This window comes from Solanum tuberosum, unplaced genomic scaffold (assembly GCF_000226075.1).
Source record: "Solanum tuberosum cultivar DM 1-3 516 R44 unplaced genomic scaffold, SolTub_3.0 scf00550, whole genome shotgun sequence".
NCBI classification, from domain to species: Eukaryota; Viridiplantae; Streptophyta; class Magnoliopsida; order Solanales; family Solanaceae; genus Solanum; species Solanum tuberosum.
Genome location: NW_006239472.1, coordinates 237994 through 261798, shown reverse-complemented (window position 1 = coordinate 261798; position 23805 = coordinate 237994). Strand labels below are relative to the sequence as shown.

Genomic DNA, 23805 nt, shown 5'->3' with positions numbered 1-23805 from the left:
AATCAAAGAAGTCAAAAAATAATTTATGTATGAAAAAAAATTAAAATATACCTTGAACTTTGCTAGAAGAATCATATATACCCTTAAATAATTTTTAAGAAAATTAAAAGTAAAAAATATAAATTTAAAACTAATTTCTTCACTTTCGTTAAATGAAGGGTATATGTGAGCTCATTTTGTAACGATAGGGGTATATGTGAGTCGTTTGTATAACAGTAAGGGTATATATGAGTCATTTTCATAATAAGGGACATATCAGCTCTAAATGACAAAAATTAAGAGATATATCAGACCATTTTTCTCTTTATTTTTTACATTCTTAAATATTGTGTTATTTGTGTACAACTAAATCAAGACATATTAAATGAACTAAATCTGTATTGATTGAGATATGACATTTTTTTGTACTTTAGCTCGTTTCAATCTGTATTGTTTTTTTACTCAAAGTGCAATTGATATTTTTGTTCATTTACGTTGTTTGACAGATTTGAGAATTAATTTAATACTCCCTCCGTCCCTTTTTAGTTGTCCATATTTCCTCTTTTAGTTGTCCCTATTTAGTTGTCCATTTTGACAAAACAAGAAAGGACAACAATTTTTTTCCTATTATACCCTTATTTAAATAAAATTGTCATAAATAAAGTAAATAAACTTATAAACTTCCCATTATTGATTAGTTATCTTGAGTGAATTTATTTTGAAATTGTAAATTATACTATAAAGGTAAAATTGTAACTTCACTATGCTAATCATTGTTGCCTTAATCTGTGTGTCATTTGTAAAGTGGACAACTAAATAGGGACGGAGGGAGTAGGAGAGAGGAGAGTGAACAATTAACCACAGTAGGTTATCTACAACATTTATTTGTTATTGGGACAGGTGTTGCAATTTCAACGGCCCACTGGAAATGGAGGGATCAACTACCGGAGGTGATCCGCTCTACAAAAAGAGGAAGAAAATCGCAAGACTTTGACACTTTTCTCTTGAGAGCATAGACACTATCATGACAACCATCAACTCATAGGTCACCATAATTATTACCTCATTTAACACCTAAGTTTTTCTCTTTTCTTTTTCTCGTAGGATGTGCTCAAAATATATTTAATAAAATAAACATTGTTTTTATTTATATTTTTCTCTTCGATTCACAAAAAAATATATTTTATATATAATCTACAAAAATACAATAAAAGGTGGAAGAAGAGGTAGGGGTGTGAAAATAGGGGATACGACATAAGCGAACAAGAGTTTTTAGTTTATGAGTTTTGAATCAAAATTTATTTATACTTTTTATAAATCTGCAATTTGAATGTTAGCTCCACCCCTATGTTACGAAAATGAGTGAAGATAAAGTGTGTTAAAATAACACAATTAAATATGAAATGTTATTTGAGAACCTTTTTTTTTTTAGTTGTCAAAAATATTGACCAACCAACACGATAAAATTTAAAAAATTCGTACCAAACACATCCTAGAACTACTAAGTACACACTTTTCATCACTCCTACAAAGAACACCATTCTTTCTTCTTACTTCTGCTACTACATTTCTCTCTGCTATGAATTTCTAGCAGTTCTTGGTTCTTGCGCCATATTCAGCTAAAACAAGTAGGCACTGCCCATTTCAGTTGGCTAGTTCAATTTCAGTTTCACTGTCAAATTTGACAATGGTGTTGTTAATCATCTTCATAATTCATGTTTTCATGTTTGTAACAGCTTCGTCGGATCTTAGCTCCGACCGTGCTGCACTTTTAGCTTTTCGCTCCGCCGTGGGTGGCCGTACATTTCTCTGGAACACCACCAGTACCTCCCCATGCAACTGGGCTGGTGTACAATGTGAAAACAACCGTGTTACAGTTCTCCGGCTACCGGCGTCAGCTCTCTCCGGTACCCTTCCGGTGAACACAATTTCCAACCTCACTCGTCTTCGTACACTTAGTCTTCGTCTCAATCGCCTTTCGGGTCCTCTCCCTTCTGATCTCTCAAATTGTGTTGAGCTCCGTAACATTTATCTCCAGGGTAACTTTTTTACCGGAGCTGTTTCTTCTTCCTTCTCTGGGCTTCACTCTTTAGTTCGGTTAAATCTCGCCGAAAACAATTTTTCTGGAGAAATTCCATCTGGGTTTAACAGTTTGATCCGATTGAGAACATTTCTACTTGAGAAAAACCAGTTTTCTGGGTTTATGCCTGAGCTAAAGTTTTTCCCAAATCTCGAACAGTTTAATGTGTCTTTCAATAGATTAAATGGGTCTATTCCGAAAAGTTTGGAGGTAATGCCAGTGAGTTCTTTTACTGGGAATTCTCTATGTGGAAAGCCTATTAATGTTTGCCCAGGAAGTAAGACTCAGCCTGCTATAGCTACTGATGGAATCGAAATTGGGAATTCAAATAACAAGAAGAAGAAGCTATCTGGTGGAGCTATTTCCGGTATTGTCATTGGGTCTGTTGCTGGATTTTTCATTCTTTTGTTGATTTTGTTTGTGTTAGGTAGGATGAAAACCGGTGATAAAACAAGGTCTCTTGATGTTGAGACAATTAAGTCACCGGAAACAGAAGTTCCCGGGGAGAAACAAATTGAGAAACCCGATAATGGAGGTGTAAATAATGGGAATTCAGTTGCTGTAGCAGCACCTGCTGCTGCAGTATTGAATAGTGGTGAAGAGAATTGGGGAGAAAATGGGGTTAGGAAAAAGCTTGTGTTTTTTGGAGATTATTATAAAGCATTTGAATTGGAGGATTTGTTGAGAGCATCTGCTGAGGTTCTTGGAAAGGGGACATTTGGAACAGCTTATAAGGCAGTTTTGGAGATTGGTACAATTGTTGCGGTTAAGAGATTGAAAGATGTGGCAATATCTGAAAGGGAGTGCAAGGAGAAAATTGAAGCAGTTGGAGCAATGAATCATGAGAATTTGGTGCCTCTCAGAGCTTATTATTTCAGCAGGGAGGAAAAACTTCTTGTCTTTGACTATATGCCAATGGGAAGCTTGTCTGCTCTTCTTCATGGTAAGTTTTAGTACACTCTTTTACTGTCAATTCATGTTGTTCGGACTCTCTAAAAATGTTACCACATCTGTGCGAAATCATCAAAAAATGCACTACTTTGGAGGATTCGACACACACTCAGTGGTATGGATCCTCTAACAATACACTACCTTTTTGGAGGATCTCACATGCACTTAGCAGCATGGGTCCTCAAAATATGCACTACCTTTGGAGGATCCAACACTCAGTGGCATGGATTCTCAAAAAAAAATTCACTATTTTTGGAGGGTCCGACATGTATTGGTCGATATTTTTAATGAGTTCAAGCAACATAGCTACCAATATCTGGTGTTTTACTTGCTTTTCCCTTATTCAGTAGATGCACTATATTTGTTCCAGATTTTGACATTTTGTTAGAGTAATTAGTTTGACTTGTTGCTAACAGTGTAACATGCAATGTCTGTAGTATTTGGCCCCTCAATCCAATGAAAATGTGATCCTAGAATTAAGCATTAATTTCTTATCATTACCTTAGTCTTCATTATGTAAAGCATGCTTCTAATATAAGAAAGTATGTTAAATCTAAAGTTGTTTGTAATTAAGAGCAATAAGTAGTACTCCATTTCATTTAGTGCTTTCATTATAGCAAAAGGGTCCTTTGTTCTTTATAGATACCCTGTCCATATGCAGGGGAAAGGTGAACAAGCACACATATAATCTTTCACTTGGCCCTACAGTAGTAGGGTCTATCATTATATGTTCTTTTTCTATCTAGAGCATCTGTATAGGACTAGAATTTTGAATCTCCGAAGCTAATTATTCAACTGGTGATTAGTTTCCTGGCTTGTGAATCTTGCATGAACATGTACATTTTTCGCCTTTGGTATACTTGAAACTTGTTAAAGTGACTAAGAAGCTGTAATGAGCTGTATGCTGCAACTCTACTTTCTATTCACTACAATTTCTTTAATTTACTAGGAAGCAAGGGGGCTGGCAGAACACCATTGAATTGGGAAATCAGGTCCAATATTGCCCTCGGAATTGCACGTGGCATCGAATACCTTCACTCTCAAGGTCCTGATGTCTCCCATGGGAATATCAAATCATCCAATGTTCTTCTCACCAAATCATACGAAGCACGTGTCTCAGATTTTGGCCTGGCTAACTTGGTTGGATCGCCATCCTCCCCTACTCGAGTTGTTGGATATCGTGCTCCAGAGGTAACTGATCCTCGCAAGGTTTCCCAAAAGGCTGATGTCTATAACTTTGGAGTATTACTCTTGGAGCTTCTTACTGGAAAAGCACCTAGTCATGCCCTCTTAAATGAAGAAGGTGTTGATTTGCCAAGGTGGGTTCAATCTGTCGTTCGTGAAGAATGGCCTTCTGAAGTTTTTGATATTGAGCTCCTCAGGTACCAGACTGCTGAAGAAGAGATGGTCCAACTCTTGCAGCTAGCAATAAATTGTACAGCTCAATATCCTGATAAGCGACCTTCAATGGCTGAGATCTCTAAACAGATTGAAGAGCTTCGACGCCCAACCTCACATGATAAACAAGAACTCTCTGATCTTGCCAATGCAACAGAGTGAAGTGGTCATTATTAGTCCCCCTCGAGATGTGCAGTAATTAAGCTAAACTCAGATTCATCACCAATCTTTTTTAAGCATATTAAACTTGTTGTTTGTTGGGGGAGGGGTGTCTCATCTTCTTTCAGTTTGAATTAACTGATCATGGCCCCTTTTTCTCTATGTTTCTGTAGTAGACTAGTGGTTACCCCTTTCATTTTCCTTTAGATGAGGGGCCAAAGCCAATATCTGTACCATTTATTCTTGTTGGATGTATAATGCTTTCTGTAATTATTACTGCTTCTGCTTTTACTTTTGCTTTTTCAGTTGCAACTGTCGATGGCTATTCTGTGTGTATATGAGGCATGCATGCATGTGGTTCTTGATATGCTGAAGCCAGCAGGGAGATTGCATTGAGAGTTTTCATAGATGCTGAGTTGGCCAAATATTGTTCCCACTCGACAATTGGTCTGTGTATGCCAACTCATCATCGAGTTGTATTTTAATACAAAGAAAGTGATAATTTAAGCAAGTAATAGTAACAACAAATGATTGAGGTATGTTTGACCACTAACTCAAAAGAAATGTAGATTTATATCATCCAAGAAGAAACAGGGAATCCTTAGCAAACCACATTATGGTATCAACTCTTTGTGACAACATCAATTATTGCTGATAGATTTTAGTTGTGTTATTTTCGTTCTATATCTTTTCTTTTCCATTGTTAATAGGCAAACAGTCAAGTCTCTCTGAAAAATTGGCCAGTTCCAAGAGAGGACCAGCAGAATTAGCAGATACTTTCACAAGAGAAAAGAAACAGAATTAAGGGAATGGAAAAGAGTGATGTAAAGTTGTAAACACCAAAATTTGAGGCAACAAGTTCAATCCCTTTCAAAACAGGAGATGTGTTCTCATTGCTGTGGAGGGACAATTACAAAGCAAATCAAAAGCCTGAAGTCAAAAAACCACAAGGCATCTCATGGCCATACATGAGAACAAAAAGAGAATACACAATTGTCACACTAGATAAAACGACGATTCAAAGCACAACCTCACAGCATGAGATTCGAAAACACATCACATCCCCAGTGGTCGCGATCATGATCTTTAAGCTGCTTCTATATCTGTAAGGGAACAAAAATAGGAAAAATAGAAACCGTGAAGAGAATAGAACTATTTCTAGAAATATTGCATTAGACTTGGTTGGATACATACATTTACAAGGTATAAAGACAGGGAGATGATTGGCGGGCATTCAGTTTGTTTCTACCAGCCAAGAAACAGAAGTTTGGATACTCTCACAGGCCCGGTTAACTGGGGAGCTATACATTAGGATTTGACGGATGATCATCTTTCCAACCTTTTGTAAGCAAATCATAATTTATTGATGCAAGCTGGGAGAGATTCTGTGGAAAGAAGTGAAGAAAATTAGTCGTAGCATTGTGAGGATTAACTCATGAGACGAATAGCTTTCTAAAATCTAGTTCCATCAACTTTTTTGAGTACCGAATAAAGAGAAAAATTTGGTCAATCAAAGCAGGGAATATTATGTTGGAACAAATGAGAGACCAAAGTTAGAGGATGCAAAAATTTCATGAGTTCTTTATTAGTGCAAACTAACTTAGTAAAGTGATTTAAGAACGCAGATAATCGATTTAAGAATGCATAAACAGCTGCAGTTCCAAATGTATTATCTAGATTCAAGGCAACATCTGAATCCAATGAAACAAAAAAGGCAGCCATAACCTGACAATTTTCATGTACTCAATCAAGCCTTAAGATCTTCTAGTTCTAACAGATGTGGCTTCATCATACAAATAACATCCAGCCATCAAAAAGTAGAAAATCATGAATAGGAAGTTGTAAAGCAAAAGATTACCTTAAAAGAGAAGTTATTGAAAGGATAGTTGACAGAAGAGCCTGACTCGAATTCTCCAATACCAGCACATTCATCACCCTGCGAAATATTTCGTCGAAACTAAACCTATTTAGTAAAAAATCAATGGAGATCCGCCAAATATATTGACTTACAACATGTTAAGAGTTAACACGCCAGTCCTTTATTTTATTTTATATTTAATTCATTTTGTGGGTATAACCAACATACCAGTTCATCTTGGCGATACTCCAGACAGCTGCTACTACCACTAACACTACCATCATCGCTAGAACCCTCATATTCACTGCCTGCATATACATGTTCATCTGAAGGATTCCAAGAGAAGCGACTAGTGAAGTAACTAGTATCCAGTGCACCTTCGGATGCAGGCACAAATGCCGCCTGAGAAAAGAGTACAAACATTGATGCGACATCAATCAGTAGAAAAAACAAGATAGACCCACCTATTAATATAACAACACAACTACGCCTCAATTCCAAGCTAGGAGGGGTCGGTTATGTTTTCATGGCTCGGCGCTAGGAACCATCTGCTAGTACAGACAGTTAAATGAAAATGAATCACTTCTATGAGTAAAGTATATTGCAGCCAACCTTCTGTCTAGCAAGTGTGTCCCAGTTAATATCTCTAAAAAATGGATGCTGCTTCACCTGCATACGGATCATAGTCATTCTACAATCTATTCTCAAAATCTCAAATGAACAGATGTAAGAAGGCCCAATATTAAAGTACGTTGTGGAAAAAAACATCACCTCTGATGCTCCTCGTGCTCCAAGTCTCATATTAGGATCTTCTGTTAGTAATCTGAAATTTATCACGACAGCAGCTTTCAAAAGTTGAGGGACATAAACAAACATGTTCTACAATAGATGAGTTACAAAGAGAAGAATAGTTTGTTTATTATTACTAAAGCCTGATGATACTAATCTTTGTAGCAACACCTGAAATTCCAGAATCAATTCAGCATCAATTAATTACAGTTCAAAACCCAGCCTGCTAACATTTGGCAGAATAGATCTATTCTAAATTTATAATTGTCACCATTATCCATTTCATAGCAAGATTCTTTTTCTGTTCTATCGGGAAGGATTTGTTTTTCTTCAGATATCGATGGACGTAATGTGTACTCTTTGGAAATACAGAAGAGTTCCTGAATGGAAACAATATTAACTAAAAGCTTTTGTCAACTAATTGATGGTCATTATTAGATAACCGATTTTGGAGTATTTATAGACAAGCTTATCATTATAACTGACAATGCTTTTTCGTCAAAAGTCAACTGCATTCTAATGATCCACTGCCTCTCTCAAATTCATCAAACTAATTACTCATAACTCAAGCATGCCTACTAACATAGAGTCTCCATCTACATTTCTTTATTCCAGGAGTTAAATGAGAACTGGCTAAAAGCTGAAGGTTCTTGGAAAAAGAACTTGCCAACTGAAACTTGAGAAGATAAAAATGGGACTTGAAATAACAACCAGAATGATTCTCTTACTGGTCAATCAGATCTTGTGCGTCACCGCTCATTTCCTCAGAAACCATTGGCCAAGGTATCTTACGATTGAGAATATTATCGAATATTTTCTGAAAATGACCCCAAAAAGAAAAAAAAGAGAGAAACATGACATCAGGAGTGCTTCATAAAACAGTTACTTCATCAACATAGTAAATAAGGAGAGAAATGCTCAGATAAAGCTACTGTAAGCAAAAAAAACAAAAACATGAAGGTATCAGAATTGCAAACACTAAATTATTTAAACTTAGTGCGCATACATTTTTTATTATGGTATTAAGTGTTACATACATCAAACTGCTCGACATCAGAAAAAGAGCTAAAACTACAGATCTTGTTTTAAGCCACTCTTTTTTATTCTTTACTCAAATCAAACAATCCCATCGAAATACCAGATTTGAGTCAACATTTTCCCTTGATTCCTCTTAAATTGTGTTGACTTTACTAAAGATTCCATTTCATTGAATTGGTCGTTCACCATGTACGAGGTTGCCATCAAGAATCCGTATTCAGTGGTTTAAGCACACAGCTCATAGACTGCAGATTCACAAGTCAATTCCAATTGGTCTTGCATGTAATATCCAAAGCTATCTTAGTACCTGACTTAGTTTATACTAAAATTCTTACAGAAAAAATCTAATTAGCTTGGGATTTAGCTATAGTTGATGTTTTCAACATCGTCTTAACTCTTATAAAAAGAATGCCCAATTCTAATTTTGGGTGCATACCAGCACAACCCCTCATTGAGTCGTTTGGTATCAGCTCTGTATCAATGGAATCTCATAACCATATCAGGAATCAAGGTGGTACTACTTTTAGAGCCCGTTTGGCTTAACTTTTAAAATATAGCTTTTTAAAAGTTGTTTTTAAATAGTCAAACTTTAGTAACTTTTAAGTTAAAAAATGAAAAGTAGGGAGTATTTACTTTTAACTTTTTTTAAGTCATTTTAAACTTATTTTAAGTTACTTTTAAATTTGTCAAACACTCCCAAAAGCTAAAAATGACTTAGAAGTAGATTTGACCAACTTTTAAGTCAAGCCACACATGCTCGTAGTCATATAGCCTTCTGCATAAAAATAAAATACTTCACTCTATAATCGTCAAGTAATCCACACATGCAAAACATACGCATATAAAGAACTGTGTCACGTCCAGAAAGAGTTAGTTTGCATAAATTAGTAACTAGGATATACAAACATTAATACTTTTTTTGAAGACTTCATATTTGGTGCAGTTGCAGGGAGAGAACTTAGACACAGTACTATCTTTTAAAACATTTTAAGAGAAAAATCCTTAATATTAAGCATAAGCAACATTAGTGGCCATTTCTGTACCTCTTGGTACTTTTTTCAATAAAATATTTCCTTATCAAAAAAAGAAAGCACTAGCAACTTTAGTGACCATTTTTCTTTTACTTTTCATATACAAACTAATCTACAGCTAAATGGGTAGTGTAGTATTCCTTATGACCTGAGGGATAACAAACTACATAGAAGAATACGGACAAAACATACAAATAAGAAACAACATATTAACCTGAGGATGCTCTGCATTAAAAGGAGGAACACCAACAATCAACTCGAAGAGAATAATGCCCACGGACCACCAATCAGCCGTGAAACCTGAAAAGAATTATGTAGCCTATGATTAAGAACTAAATGAAAAACAGAAGGGTGCAAAAAATGCTCTCAAATCCAAATTGTTTTTATAAGAATGTCAGGTTAGACATATATTCAAGTTCCTATCCAAGGAAAAAAAGAACAAAGACTCAATGAAAGCATGTCCAGAATTCTAGAAAAAGCACTAATGTGGAGGGAACTCCCAATCCCGTATGCCAACTCATCCTCGCTCCCATCCGCATTCTAAGAATTTTAACATGTGTTAAGCATGAGTGCATAGTACCATATTTACTTTCTTTCACCATGGCAAATAATTTTACTGATGTGAGAAAAGGCTCACATACAAGCAGTTCACCAAAAAGTAGAGCCAACTGAAAAATATGGCTCTCCAAAACACACCATTCTTCTACGGTATGCATGAGTGCATAGTACCATATTATTACTGATGTGAGAAAAGCCTCATATAGAAGCAGTACACCATAAGTAGAGTCTACTGTAGAATATGGCTCTCCAAAACACACCCATTCTTCTATACAAACCGAGATCTCATGAGTGCACCAAAATTAAGAATAGCAAAAGTCTATTACTCAAATGTACATAGTCATTCTCTAAACTTTCAGAAAGCTCTCAGATTTCTCTCCTTCCAACCCACATGAGCTCTCATATTTCCCTTCCGTATTCTAAACACCCAACTATGTATAGTACGATATCCATTTTTATCAACCAATCCCAAGCCTTTTTAAGGCTAAGTAATTTGTTTTTTTGAGACAAAGGATTCTTTAAAACTAGAGATTATGAAACCACGCCTATCTCTATCATACAAGTTTCTGATCAGAAAGAAAAAAACTTTAGACAAAAATCAAATGTAATGCAATTGTAACAATTAAAGGTAATACAGCAAGTCTGCATTAACTATACAAACATTTTAATTGGATTGTGTTTTTGTTAACAGTTAAGTGCACATTGATTCCAAGAGATCACAAATCATTTTTATAGCGGTACCAAGAGATTGCAATTCAATTGAGACCACCTGATCTCTCACTTTACTTCTAGGCATGCTACTTGCATGCTCCATCAGATGTGATCATTTCCAATCTCGTTCAAATCTGCATGGCATTTGCACATCGATCTTAGCATTCACACCTGACATCTACGCACATGTCTCTTGGACCGACATAACTAAATCATCCTAGGATTTAGTGTCAGTTTTCCTACTAGTTCTATTTGCTGAGCATAAACACTAACAATGTTGATTGTCCCCCATCTCTCCCAATCAATCTTGATGGATCAGTCCTATCGCCTATTCTCCTTACATCTACAACTTTATCTTTTAAGTCTTGATCTGCAATGGTTTCCAGCCACGTTTCTATTATTATCTATCCCGCAATATCATTAATTATAACCAATCTCCCTAATATGTTTTCATGTACACTTAAGTCTCTTGTGGACAGGCAGTATTAACTCTTTTCCTTTTTAAGCTATCCACCAATTCTATTGGCTTTCCTGTCCTGTCAATGAGTTCCTACCCATCTGAATTGAAGTCATTTTAGCTTTCTACCCCATCTGAGATGAGGAAATTTTTTTCTATCTAGCACCACATCTAGATGATGATACTAACTATTCTGCACCCTCCACTTTCTATAGTATGAGAACCCTCCTTATAATCCCTCACAGTCACACTTGAGTGACAATGCAATGGAACTCCTCGTATATTTAAATTTACACCCAAGGAGCGATGTAGTATGTGCCTAGGTAGACATTGTCACAGCAATTCAGTATTCAGAGAATTCATCATCTTTAGATTATTTTTTACATTGACACTCAACCTACTGCAATCCTCCTTTGCTGAATTGGAAATGGTAAAGAAAAGTTTAAAAGGGATTTTTAAAAATGATAAAGGACAAGGGAAAAAGGGAATTTATTTGGCAACATTATCAAGTTGATCATTTAAAATGATTGCTTCATCTGCCAAGTTCAAAGATAATCAGCTATTCATTGTAAATGAAGATAGAAGGGTAAAAACGGATACAAACCATGCCCTGTTCCTAGAAGAATCTCAGGCGCCAAATAGTCCGGTGTACCTACTGCAGAACGTTTCTTCCGCCTTTCTTCCTGATGCTCAGATGCAGATAGCTGAGATTCATCATCTTCCATCATGGATGTTCCACTGACAGCTGGACCAGATAAATCATCTGTGCTATTGATAAGACCAACTTTAGAAAGCCCAAAGTCTGTCAACTGAACAAAATTACACAAATTAAAACTAACTCATCAGTGTGAAACCAATGTGATTTAAAGAAAAAAGCCCAAGAAAACAGGTCATCAACATGTTAAACCACCGCAAGCTCGAACAATGCCTTGAAAATGCTAGACTAGAACCTCAACAAGGAGAAACATCAATGGATACAGTCAGGGAAATTTTATTCAATGATGAGCTGCTTCGGATTGAGGCGTAGTTGTTGTATGGGCTGCTTTACAACCACGGCAAACAATAATTTGGGACATTATTTAACAAATTGCCCGTCATTATGTCAACATGAACCACGACAAACACTTCTATGATTTAAGCTTGAGGAACACATTAGCAAAAGCACCCATCACAAACCCCAAGTTAAATAGGCAAACAAATGATGGAATAGAAAAAAAGGTTGCATGTAGAAACATAGCGTCGGCAGGTTGATTTCTAAACCCCTAACACAAGCCTCAAGAAATATCTTGCCTAAACATTACATGCCCATCTATTTTTTCTATTACCTATTTGTCAATATATATTACATTAAACTGTAGAGCTTTTTGTGTAAAACATAAAACTCCTCAAGTCATAATGCAAGGTCTCCTTTGATATCCAGTTCGCTGTTGTAACCATCTCAGAAAACACAGTTATATTCATTTGAATAAATAGTTATTTCACTATAAAATTATCTGAACCTACAATAGTATACTGAAGCTCTCTTTACATATCTGCAACTATTATCCAAATAAAAAGATGACCTTTTTTCTTTTTGAAATGGCTATAACGAAAAAGCTAGGCTTTTTCATTTTCATTGTTTTTAAAATTGTGGCCTTCATTTACTCGAATATGAAATTCAAAAAGCCAAACTAATGAATTAAAAAACTTTTTGGCTTTCATTTTTTCATATGTAGAATTAAAAAGTTACAAACCTGACCCTAGTCACTCTTGAAATTCCATAATAAACGAAGGATTCTAAATCATGGACCAACACATTTCCTTTTTTGATCAGGTAAAATATTTCATTGATAATATCAAGGCCATCTTGGAGTAACACATTTCCTTGAGCTATGAAAGCTTATGGCAACAACTTGATTCCAGATATATAGTTATAGAGATAAGTAGGAGCAAACATGGTGGATTTTAGAAAAAGCCATCACAGCTTACCTATTAAACGTTGTATCTAAAATGCCCCCACCTAAAACAAGGAATTTGACTATTCAAAATACTTTACGAAGAAGACACGTTTTAGACACAACTTTTACCTTGATATGACCATCATGTGCAATCAACAAATTGTCAGGCTTCAGATCTCGATGAACCACATGCTGAGAGTGCAAGTATTCCAGGGCAAGCACCTGGCACATCAGAACTTCAGATTTAGGAGTTTCACCATAGTGTACAGTACTTTTGAGAGCAAGACAGAGACATAGATACTCACAACTTCAGCTATATAAACACGAACGACTTCTTCATCTAAGCAGCCTAGATTTCTCAACAATGAATATAGGTCCCCACCATTCAAGTATTCCATCACAAGGTACAAATTTTCACGGCAAGTAAATGAGTAGAAGAAGCGAACCTAATGCAAAACAAAAACCGGTAAAAGAGGTATAATCTTATCTTCAGTAAAATGCTTTGCCATCTCAACATGCTCACCACAAAAGGATTGCGAACTGATATTAAGATATCACGTTCGGCCAAGATACTCTCAACAGCATTCTTGCGTATCATGTCTGCCTTCTTCAGGACCTGTAACTAAACATGTAAGTTGGACTGCCACAAAGAAGCAAGACATAGCATACCTAAGATTAGAACTTCACCACTAGGATAATCGCTACATCTTTAGGTTAAGACCATAACTCCATAAAATTCAAGAGTCTTCTCAACCTTCTTAAACTCTGTGTTGAGTCAAAACTAGACAAACAAATTGAAAAGGAGGGAGTATATCCTTATGTTATCGCGCACAGCCATGAGATGTCCTGTGGTTTTTAAGTTCAGGGTTTCGATCAGTTAGTACGTCTCCCGCTATGGAAATGAGAATACATCTTCTGTTTTGAAAGAGATTTGAGTTGTTGCCTCAAATTTTGTTGTTTACACTCTCTACCATCCCCTTAATACTAGTGAGGGAAGTTAAGTAGTCTGCTCCGAAAAGAATGAACTTTATTATATTTGTTAACTCACTTTAAACTTCCATTTTACCTTAATGACATACTTTTTCTATAAGATGAAGAAACCCTTAATAGCATACTCTTTTTTTTGAAACTTGGTAACTTTATATTATAACACAATAGTACATGGGCAGTACTAAACCTTATATACAGATGAACTCCAAAAACTCCACTATTCTAAATCTAAATTGAATCTAAAACATCAATTATAGAGACAGTTTCATTTGAGTATAACTGATTGCACCAAAAACATAACAACAAAATGCAGTTGAGTTTAACTTTCTGCATACTATTCTCTACGCTCTCAAAACACCTAGAATTTCTCTCTTTCCAGGTTGCCCACCAGATTGAAGCAGGGATAATTCTCCATCTCGTTCTGTCTTTAGCTAGCACTCCTGCCTCCTCCCAACTTTTTAGGGCTTCAGTAATTCTCCTAGGCATAGCCCAGGATATGCCTTTGAGACTCAAGAATACCCTCCATAATTGTTGAGTAAATTTGCAGTGTAGAAAAAGATGGTTAACAGTTTCTGATGTTTCTCCACAAAGAAAACACCTAGAACATAAGGTTATCCCCCTTTTCATAACATTATCCTGTGTCAAAGCTGCTTCCTTAGCTAGCAGCCATATAAAACATGAGACTTTATAAGGAATTCTGCCTTTCCAAATTTGTCTCCATGGCCAGATAGGAATCTGTTGACTTGGTTGCTCCATCAACCTGTAAGCTGCACCTACTTTAAATATACCTTTTTTTTTTTGAAACTTGGTAACTTTGTATTATAACACAATAGTACATGGGCAGTACTAAACCTTATATACAGATGAACTCCAAAAACTCCACTATTCTAAATCTAAATTGAATCTAGAACATCAATTATAGAGACAGTTTCATTTGAGTATAATTGATTGCACCAAAAACATAACAACAAAATGCAGTTGAGTTTAACTTTCTGCATACTATTCTCTACGCTCTCAAAACACCTAGAATTTCTCTCTTTCCAGGTTGCCCACCAGATTGAAGCAGGGATAATTCTCCATCTCGTTCTGTCTTTAGCTAGCACTCCTGCCTCCTCCCAACTTTTTAGGGCTTCAGTAATTCTCCTAGGCATAGCCCAGGATATGACTCCTTAATAGCATACTCGTGTAGCCATGAAAATGTCATCGCATTCTTTTTCTTCTAACAACTGAAAAATTCCGGAGTGCCAGTGTAAGGTTCGAAACTTAATGGATACGGGCATGATCCTCTACCGTTTTTCACTTAAATAATGGGGTTTTGTCGGAGCGAGATTTGAACTTGTGGCGTGCACCTAATCCACACATATGAGTTGCACTTACCACTACTAAGACACTTTGATCTAGTTTTTACCTGATCAAAAAAGTTAAAAAGGTACTTTGGTATGTATTAAAAGTCTTTAGGAGTCTTTTCGGAGGTAAGTTAATCATGTATTAAATCTTGCATAACTAATAACATGTTCGTCAACATTCATTTACTATGTTTAAAATTAATACATGTATAAGTTATGAGGGGATATATGTATTATTTTATGCAAGATAGAATATGAAATACTAACCAGCTACCAAACGACCCCTTATTTCTAAAATATTGTACCTGGTTAATACCTTCACATAAAATTATACCGACGGAGCACTATTTTGGCTCGCATTATGTCATTAGACAAAATTCATTATGTTGTACACTCTTTTCTAAAGGGAAAAGTCCTCCCAATCCTAGTAAAACACATTGTTGTTCTTCACTTCCCATAGAGGCATTAATAATGCCTCAATTAGAATTAAAGTAAATAATCATAAAAGGCCAAGGCATGTTTATATTTACTTGACTAGGATTTGAGGAGGTAAGGTAAGGTATTATATCTCCCTTCTTTATGTACTATGGGATATTCATATGAGACAGACATTAATGTCTTAACCCTCTGGCACCTCAAGGCGGATTCTTCAAAAAAAATTATAAAAAAACATATTGAAGTAGACTGCCTCATTCACAAACAATTGAGTCAAGATGTATCACTACTAGTCCAGTCAATTCAACTATCAGTTAGAAAACTTACAAAATCATTTCAAGGGCCTCGAATTGTTCATATATTTAAACAAGTTAAGTGGAAGCAATAATGCACACTTCAACTTGAGGGAGAGCTTTAAGAATGTAGATATATCAAGTTCTTTTTTATTATATATATGACATACCCCCAGAAACATAAACTTCCTCCTCAGGAGTCTGACGGGACACACATTTCCTGCATTTGTTCCCTTGGTGACTCGAATCAAGGTGGAGGTTAGTCTTTTTTTCATATAAGGGCTGGCTGGTCCTTATCACTAGGATATCCATCCACTGTAAAATTCATACATTGTAAATATGGAATGGATCCCGAACTCCCATTCCTGCTGTAAGGTGATTAGGAGAATTATAGGAATGTATTATATGGTTTTTTTTGTGAAGATTCATGTACACTCTGTTTAGTCCCCAATAATTTAAGGGAATAATCAAGTTGTGCATTATACAAGCTCCTCTTCTCTTCTCTATACAGGAGGAAGAGCAGAATGGTCTGGTTTCTTACTTGAAACCCGAGGCTAGAAACCTCCCTGAATTAGATGATGTCATAAGGAAACCAAGGGACATAATAAAAGAAGCATTTACCATGAAAGACAAAAATGGGAAATCTACAGTTAGAAATGGAGGAATCCCACCCCTCTTTCTGTAACCATACATAGACATCCTTATCAGAAAAGTACATATAATACACATGTCGATATCCAAATATAGTAAATTTATCACAGGTATAAATTGCCAAAAGCAATAGGAGATCGAGGTTTCATAAGCTCCTTTGGTAATTTTGTTTAAGTAATGTTGCAAGGTAACACAAAATTGTAATGTAATCCTTATATACGAACTCCCAAATATTACATGATATATCTGTTTGCTAGATATGAGACATGCACAGAAACAGATGTTAAAGATATGGAGCAAGGAACTCTCACTTAAAGACAGATATTGTTTTTCGTTTTCTCTTGGACTGGGACGAGGATGGTGGAAGGGGGCAAGCTAAAATCGCTTCAAAAAGGAAATCTGAATGATTCAAGGAATGTTGATCAATAAAACTCAAGCACCAAACTACTATAGTACCTTAATTGCAAAGAGATCTCCAGTTGTTCTCTTTTTTGCCAAGAAAACCCGACCAAATGCCCCACGACTAATTGGTTTGATAATCTCAAAGTCATCAATAGACGTACGATCTTTGGAATGAACTGGGCTAGTTCTCAAGCTACGTACGACATCGTCTTCCAAGGGAGCATCTTCATCAATGACAGTGCTCGTTAGATCAACTTTGTCATCATCAACTAGCTCACACAGTTGCAAATACTGTTCCCTGGACAGTTGTGAACTTAAGTCAAAGAAACTTTTTGAAGATAGAGCAGAAGGAAAAAAAAAAAAGCAAGATTCCTTCCTTTGTTTTCTCCCCTGAGCCCCCTCAACATTTCATGGTTCTTACTATTCATCATTTTCTTTTGAGAGTACCCCCAGCAGTATATGGATGTTAGAGTGGGTTAGAGTCTCAAATTGATTGGGTAATGGATTGGTGGTTGCTTCTATGGACTTTGGGCATCCTCCCCTCATGAGCTAGCTTTTGGGATGAGTTAGGTCAAGTTTAATATTTTACATGTATCAGATTCAAGTCCATCCCCGTTTGGGCTCCAGAGCCCCGCTCCAGTTGGGCCTGGATGTGAAGGGGGGGTGTTAGAGTTGGTTAAAGACCCACATTGGTTGGGAATCGGCTAATGGTCTACTTATATGGACATGGGCAATCCTCCACTCATGAGCTAGCTTTTGGGGCTAGATTAGTCCTAGGTGCCATATCTTTACAATGGATACAACACAAGAAAGGTCAAATTACCGAATCAGCTTTTCAATACGAGTTCCAAATGTTTCCACGGTAAGTGCATCTAACTTTCTGCGTTCAGTCACAACTTTTAAATCTTCAAGGCAAGAGAGCAAATAAGGCAAAGAGCGATCATCATCTATAGGTGTAGTCGCCACACATCGAGCAATATCGGCAAGTTCAATCATCTGTAATATTAAAAAAAGTAACACGAAACTGTCAATCCAAACCTCCAGGGGAATTATCAAAAGAGAAGAAGAACAAAGCATTAAAAGAAGTCAATACCAATTACCTGCATCTATTGAAGTCAACAGTTAAGCAAATTCATCCCTAATAGAATTAAAACCATCCATGAAATATAATTAAATAAAATGATGTATGCTTGAGTTGTATATTGAAATTGGGAAATAGAATGCAGCGTACACTAATCTTTTCACCTTTCGTCAATTTACCTGTCAAACAGAATTTTTTGGTATTGATAACCTCTTTAACTATTGTAGGAAATGCTATTTCATTAGTTTTTTGGGCAAAAAAAAATTGAGAGATCTCTGAAGAAGGAATACCCAACTTCTGGGGTCGGCTTCAATCATGAGGAGAACTCCACAAGCAAAATGGGAACTTAAAATGTTCCTTCCCCACAAGCCCGCAAGATCATAGTCAATGAAGTAAAACTAGAAATATGTGTATTCATTCCACTCTACTTGAAAAGGCACAAATATTCACAGCGCCACAAAGATCAGTCTATGAGGTAATATTAGAAATCTGGTAATGTATCACTCCTATATATGATTATCGTAACGTGGAGGAGAGATGAAGGAAAAATGCAAAAGAAGAAGGAAGTATTTTCATCACTGAGGCCATACAAATTGAACATTCCAGAAGCTTAACAGTCCAGAAGGTGATAGAGACCAACAGTTGGATTAGGCAATTGAGGTTTCCTCATGCTATAATTCAAGGACTATCATCAGAAAGGTCTCGAGGAGTAGTTAAGAAGGCAGGAGGTAATAGCAGAATTTTGTTAGAATTGATGAACCTAATTCTTATGTACCCGATCTAACGTCCTCTTTCTCATGTGCCCTCTCTCTACTTCTCACTTTTCTTCCCTTTCTGTTCTATCAGTACTCACTCTCTTCTACCTTCCCTCCCTAGCCGAATGCTATAGTTCTTTCGTACATTACCTTCCGTTGTTTAAAAAAAAAAAAACACAAAAAAATGGAAAATTAAAAATTATTATATCTTCCTTAATGGTATTTGGGCTGCTAACGTGGAGTCTTCGATAACTGACCAACCGGCGGAAGCATGACCAAACCCATTGAAACCCAGCAGTGAGCCCAGTACAATTAAGCAGACTCCTTTTCTTGTTCATGATTCTCTTTGTTATTCTCTATTCTTCTTTCATTCCCCATTCTTCTTCCTTTTATGCTTTCAACCCGGCAGCATGAGAAGGAGAGTGTTTTTTGAGCACAGTACTATAACCAGAGTACTTTCTTGTTCATGTTCTTTATTATTCTTCTTTAAATTTTCCTCCTTTCATACCTCACTATGCTGTCATGCAGTGCAGCATGAGAGGAAAGATACAAATATGATTAATGGTTGAGGGGGTAGAAGGTGGAGGAAAAGGAGAAGAAGAAAAACTAGCACCAGTAAAATCTTTTTGTGGGAAAGGAAAAGAAAAAAGGGGGAAAAGAATTTAACAACTCCATAAGTGAAACCTAACAGAAAGGTGTAAGCTGCAACCTTCTATAAAGTTCAATGGAGAGAATGCCGCCAAAAACAGTTTCATGGCAAAGTTGCCAAAATGCTAAAAACTTTTGAGGCTGCTGGATCAATTTACATTATAACGTCATCAACCTTCTACAAGAAGAACAAGCTTCTCAACCTAAAGGGAAACAAAATCTGTGACTGAACCAAGAGAAAAGAGCACAATTTTTAAAATTTAAATTCATATTATTCACATTACATAACATTTTTAAGAAAGACTACATCTACCAACATATCCACAACCAAAGAAAATACATGCAAGTGCATGCAAACTCTGCTAGCAGCACAGAGCTCTTTAAGTCGTATCCCCAAAAAAGAAGTGAACTGAGAGGCAAACATACTGAAGAATCATAGTAGTATCTACCTGAGGAAGATCATCATGCTCAGAGGCACAACCTTTTCCTGCCAATAGTAGGTCGATTGGGCTGGTCTTTGGCGTCAGCAAGGGGGACCTAGGTGTCATGCTGCCAGCAGATGATGTTGTCATCCCCTGATCGGATTTAGGTCCAAACCGGGTTCTACATGACATAGAAGGTAAACTTTTAAGTTCATCCATGAAAACAGAATTATCCACCTCAGGAAGACAGTCAAGCATATCCTCTGAACCTCTGCAAGACCCGTCACTAAGTTTTGGAGAGAGAAGTTCAGATTCCTCAGTTAAAATACAGTTTGATACTTTTGCACCATCTGGACTTCCAACAGCATGCGGGATGTCCTTATGTGCAAATGACTCCATGAGCTTCTCAAGAGTATCTGCAACCCTTAACAAGCGTTCATTAACACTTAGACTTTTTTGATCACAGCGATCAGCAATTGCACAAATTCTGGAGTGGTCTTCTACATGTAATGTAGGGACCTCCTCCTCACAAATGCGACATATTATTGAACTCTCATCAGAAACACTTGGTTGATCACACCAGTAACCCCAGGAAACATTACGTTGGTGTTTGGAAGGAGGAACTGAAGAGTGTGCAAGTGAATCCCTAGCAGAAGAAAGATCAGGATGCTTGACAGTAGCTAGATCTGAAGCAGACGGTCCTTTTTCATCACTAAATAGTTTTGAAGCTTCAATGCCTATATCAATGTTCTCCTCCTTGATTGGAGATGCTTCTTTGGGACTTTTAGCAGGTGGAGTTGGAAATTTCTTCCAAGATGCCATTCGATTCCTACTGCCCGGAGAATCCAATGTTTTTGCAGTTTCAGCTTCCGAGGTCGGAAGGTTACCTAGCTGTACAGCTTGATCTCTCTTCCATTCAGAGCCATGTTGTTCCTGACTGTAAGATTTTTTTGTATGAGGCAACTTTGGGAACTTCAGAGGACCAGACATCTTTCCATCTCTCCGTCTTTCAACGGGCTGCAATGATTGACGAAGCTGAAACAGAGGTTCATCCTCAGCAAATCCACTTTCTTTGTGAAACTGAAGCAAACGTGTGCACCTTGTAAGTATAAAAAGCATTCTAGTGTGCAGCTGCTTTAGTGTACCCATGGGGAGTTCCTGCCGTCTATCATCCAGTTCCTGAACGATGCCCTCACACTGAAGCCAAAATTCCCCAGGAGATGTCATTGCACATCTTCGAGCCAAAACCAGCAGATCTTCAATTGTTTCCTGCCAATCTGGATGAGTTTCTGCATTTTTTTCTAGAACCCCAACCAGATCTGCTGCGAAAACACGCAAATCATTATCCACTTCCTCCTTTGCTTTGTCAAACTTTGCTCTAATCATCGTTAAAACCTCCTGTTGAAATCGCAATATACTGATCAACACTTGCAAAAAGAACACTGATCATTTACAAACTTCAAGAACATAGCGAAAAGGTTGAATTTTACCTCCAAATTATTCAAACCTCGAGGTTTCCAGAATGGAAAAGGCCGTACACCTTTGGAGTTCAGTTCATGCGAAAAACTTTTTATATCTGCAGGAAACCGTTTCCTTGGAGCACTAGTCACCCGGAGTAAAGCTTGAAAGCGCGGAGATTCAGACTCCTTTGGGTTGTCGCATTCTAAAGATGTCTAGAAAGTACATCTAGCATTAGAGTAAGAATAATGCAATAGCAAGAGAAGAATCAATTAATGCAACAGCTTAATCCTCTGTACCTTCAATTCTGGAGTACAAGCATCTGAGCTCCTCAGACCTCCAGAGTAGCCCCAAGATGAACTGACTCGGCCTGCATAACGATCAAAACATTAGAAAGCATAACAAAACTTACACCTCAAGCAACCACGTGAACTTCACTAGTGCAGTCCACATATATATCTTGATATCTCTCAAAACAACTAAATGCAACAGAAGTCTTTATAATTACAAATAAAGTAGAAGTTAAATTCTAGGATGATATCATCCATTGCCCTCAAAAGCACAATTTGCATAAACCAAACTTTCAAAGGCCAAGCATATTCATCAGAGTTCCCAGAACACATAACTAAGCCAGTGACTTCTTAGCAGTCCCACAAATAGCTCTTTTTTAAGCTGAATGAAAGAAAAGGAAGAACGCTTGTTGGCCTTGGCCAGATTTCCGCAAAAAATATTGCATATAGTTAAGAGCAAAGCCAGGTTATCCCAAAAAAAAAATGGTAAGAGCAAAGCCATTCATACAATTCCTAGACTGCTTGCTGCTATAGAGGAGAACTAGCTCTTACTGGACTTCGGTTGTTAAATGCACAATGATCAATTTACATATCTGTCCATAAATGCACTGCTAAATACTTAGTAGAAAAAGGTAATCAACATTCAAGCTTCCCTAGAAAGGGAGCCCCGATGCATAAGGTACAACTAGTTAAAATAGTGAAGAACTACTTCCATGATACTGTTTGGACGGAGAAACATAGGATTACCAGACTTATCAATAGGAAAAGCGAGAGAGAGAGAGAGAGAGAAACCAGCCATGTTTGTCCTTTATCAAACCAATGCCAATTTCTCGTCAGAGTTGTATCTATAGGAAACAAATATAACTTTGCATATGACTTCTCAAACTTTATAAATCACGCCTACTAATGGAGATTCAGTATGCTGCAGGGCGAAAGAGAACAGGTCCTTGGGAACAGAAGAGATTTTTGGTAGAGCCTACTAAAGACAATAAAATAACAAATAAGGAACAAATACGAGAGAAGAATGCAAAGCTTTTAGCACTATTTAATCAAGGCAATGGTGTTTTTCCAATGCTTCCTGCTTCTTTGGGTATCACAGAAGACTAGGAAAAACACCGAATTTGGATAAACATGCAAACCAGTGTAACTATGAAATTAATCCTAAAAATTAAAAACAATAATGTATTAATCTAATGACAATAAAATAAAAAATATGGAACAAATACAAGAGAAGAATACAAAAGCTTTTAGCACTATTTAATCATGGCAATGGTGTTTTTCCAGTGCTTCCTGGTTCTTTGGGTATCACAGAAGACTAGGAAAAACACCAAATATGGATAAACATGCAAACTAGTGTAACTATGAAATTCAAAAAATTAAAAACAAAAATGTATTAATCTAAACTCAACATGCAGTTATTACTTTTGGATGATAATTCCATGCACCTAAAAGGTGAAATGTACTGAGCATCACTGTTCAGCCAATGCTTCACTCCTAACTTTGTCATGCATCTTTGACTGTGTCATCATTCTACAGGGACAATTGAGACCTGCGAGGTTAACTATTTTATGTTTTCTTATTACTATTATGTATGCATAATTTAAAAGAGACATTATGCATGCTAAATTTCTTAAACTATTGATACAGGTGTTTTATTGGTTCGTTTATTTCCTTTTATCCAGAGAACTAGGGAACAAGTGCCAAAACAGAAGCCAAAAATATTCATAGCCATCATTTCAATTTTACCATACAGTTTTATTGGGTGTTATCACTTATGATGGCACAGGGGTGGGGCACCATGAAAGCCACTTAAAATATCAAGAACGTGGGCAGGACCGTATTCAATGGCACAGCTGGGGTGAATACCGTCAAGGAGACACGCATGGGAAAGCCCATCGCTGCTCACAAGAGAGACAGCACAGGGCAAGATGCGACGCAGCACTCAACCAAGAACCGACCACAGCAGAGCAGCCTGTGCAATCAGCCAAGAGCGACAGGGCTGTGTTGGTTCACAGAAAAGGCTACCCCGTCCACTTAGCCACTGATTGTAATAGGTTTGAAGATCTTTTCATGTATATGACCATTCTA

The 23805-nt window shown here is 36.8% G+C and overlaps 2 protein-coding genes across 3 annotated transcripts in view; one reads left to right on the top strand and one right to left on the bottom strand.

The window, feature by feature from the left end:
- The first annotated feature begins 1463 nt into the window (after positions 1–1463).
- On the top strand, positions 1464–4858 carry LOC102588664 (probable inactive receptor kinase At1g48480). The gene is made up of 2 exons (XM_006365352.2): positions 1464–3002; positions 3960–4858. Exons 1-2 carry the CDS (start codon positions 1667–1669, stop codon positions 4568–4570), a joined length of 1947 nt encoding a protein of 648 aa, XP_006365414.1. The 5' UTR covers positions 1464–1666; the 3' UTR covers positions 4571–4858.
- Positions 4859–5368: 510 nt separating this feature from the next.
- LOC102588224 (probable serine/threonine protein kinase IREH1) overlaps positions 5369–23805 on the bottom strand; it is a 22237-nt gene continuing 3800 nt past the window's right edge. Inside the window, exons 2-18 of one of the 2 annotated variants that reach the window (XR_368766.2) lie at positions 21727–21797; positions 21460–21642; positions 19997–21367; positions 17887–18059; positions 17118–17361; positions 13470–13562; positions 13252–13392; positions 13076–13168; positions 11614–11818; positions 9498–9583; positions 7943–8031; positions 7197–7248; positions 7038–7094; positions 6654–6827; positions 6426–6503; positions 5762–5952; positions 5369–5670 (exon numbers count right to left, since the gene is read on the bottom strand). Coding sequence is in view for 1 of the 2 variants with exons in the window: in XM_006365351.2 (XP_006365413.1) it covers positions 5869–5952; positions 6426–6503; positions 6654–6827; positions 7038–7094; positions 7197–7248; positions 7943–8031; positions 9498–9583; positions 11614–11818; positions 13076–13168; positions 13252–13392; positions 13470–13562; positions 17118–17361; positions 17887–18059; positions 19997–21367; positions 21460–21642; positions 21727–21797 (3194 nt within the window). In the remaining variant the exon portion in view is untranslated. Of the gene's footprint in view, positions 5671–5757; positions 5953–6425; positions 6504–6653; positions 6828–7037; positions 7095–7196; positions 7249–7942; positions 8032–9497; positions 9584–11613; positions 11819–13075; positions 13169–13251; positions 13393–13469; positions 13563–17117; positions 17362–17886; positions 18060–19996; positions 21368–21459; positions 21643–21726; positions 21798–23805 lie in introns of those variants that run through there. The other variant, XM_006365351.2, reaches the window with a different exon arrangement.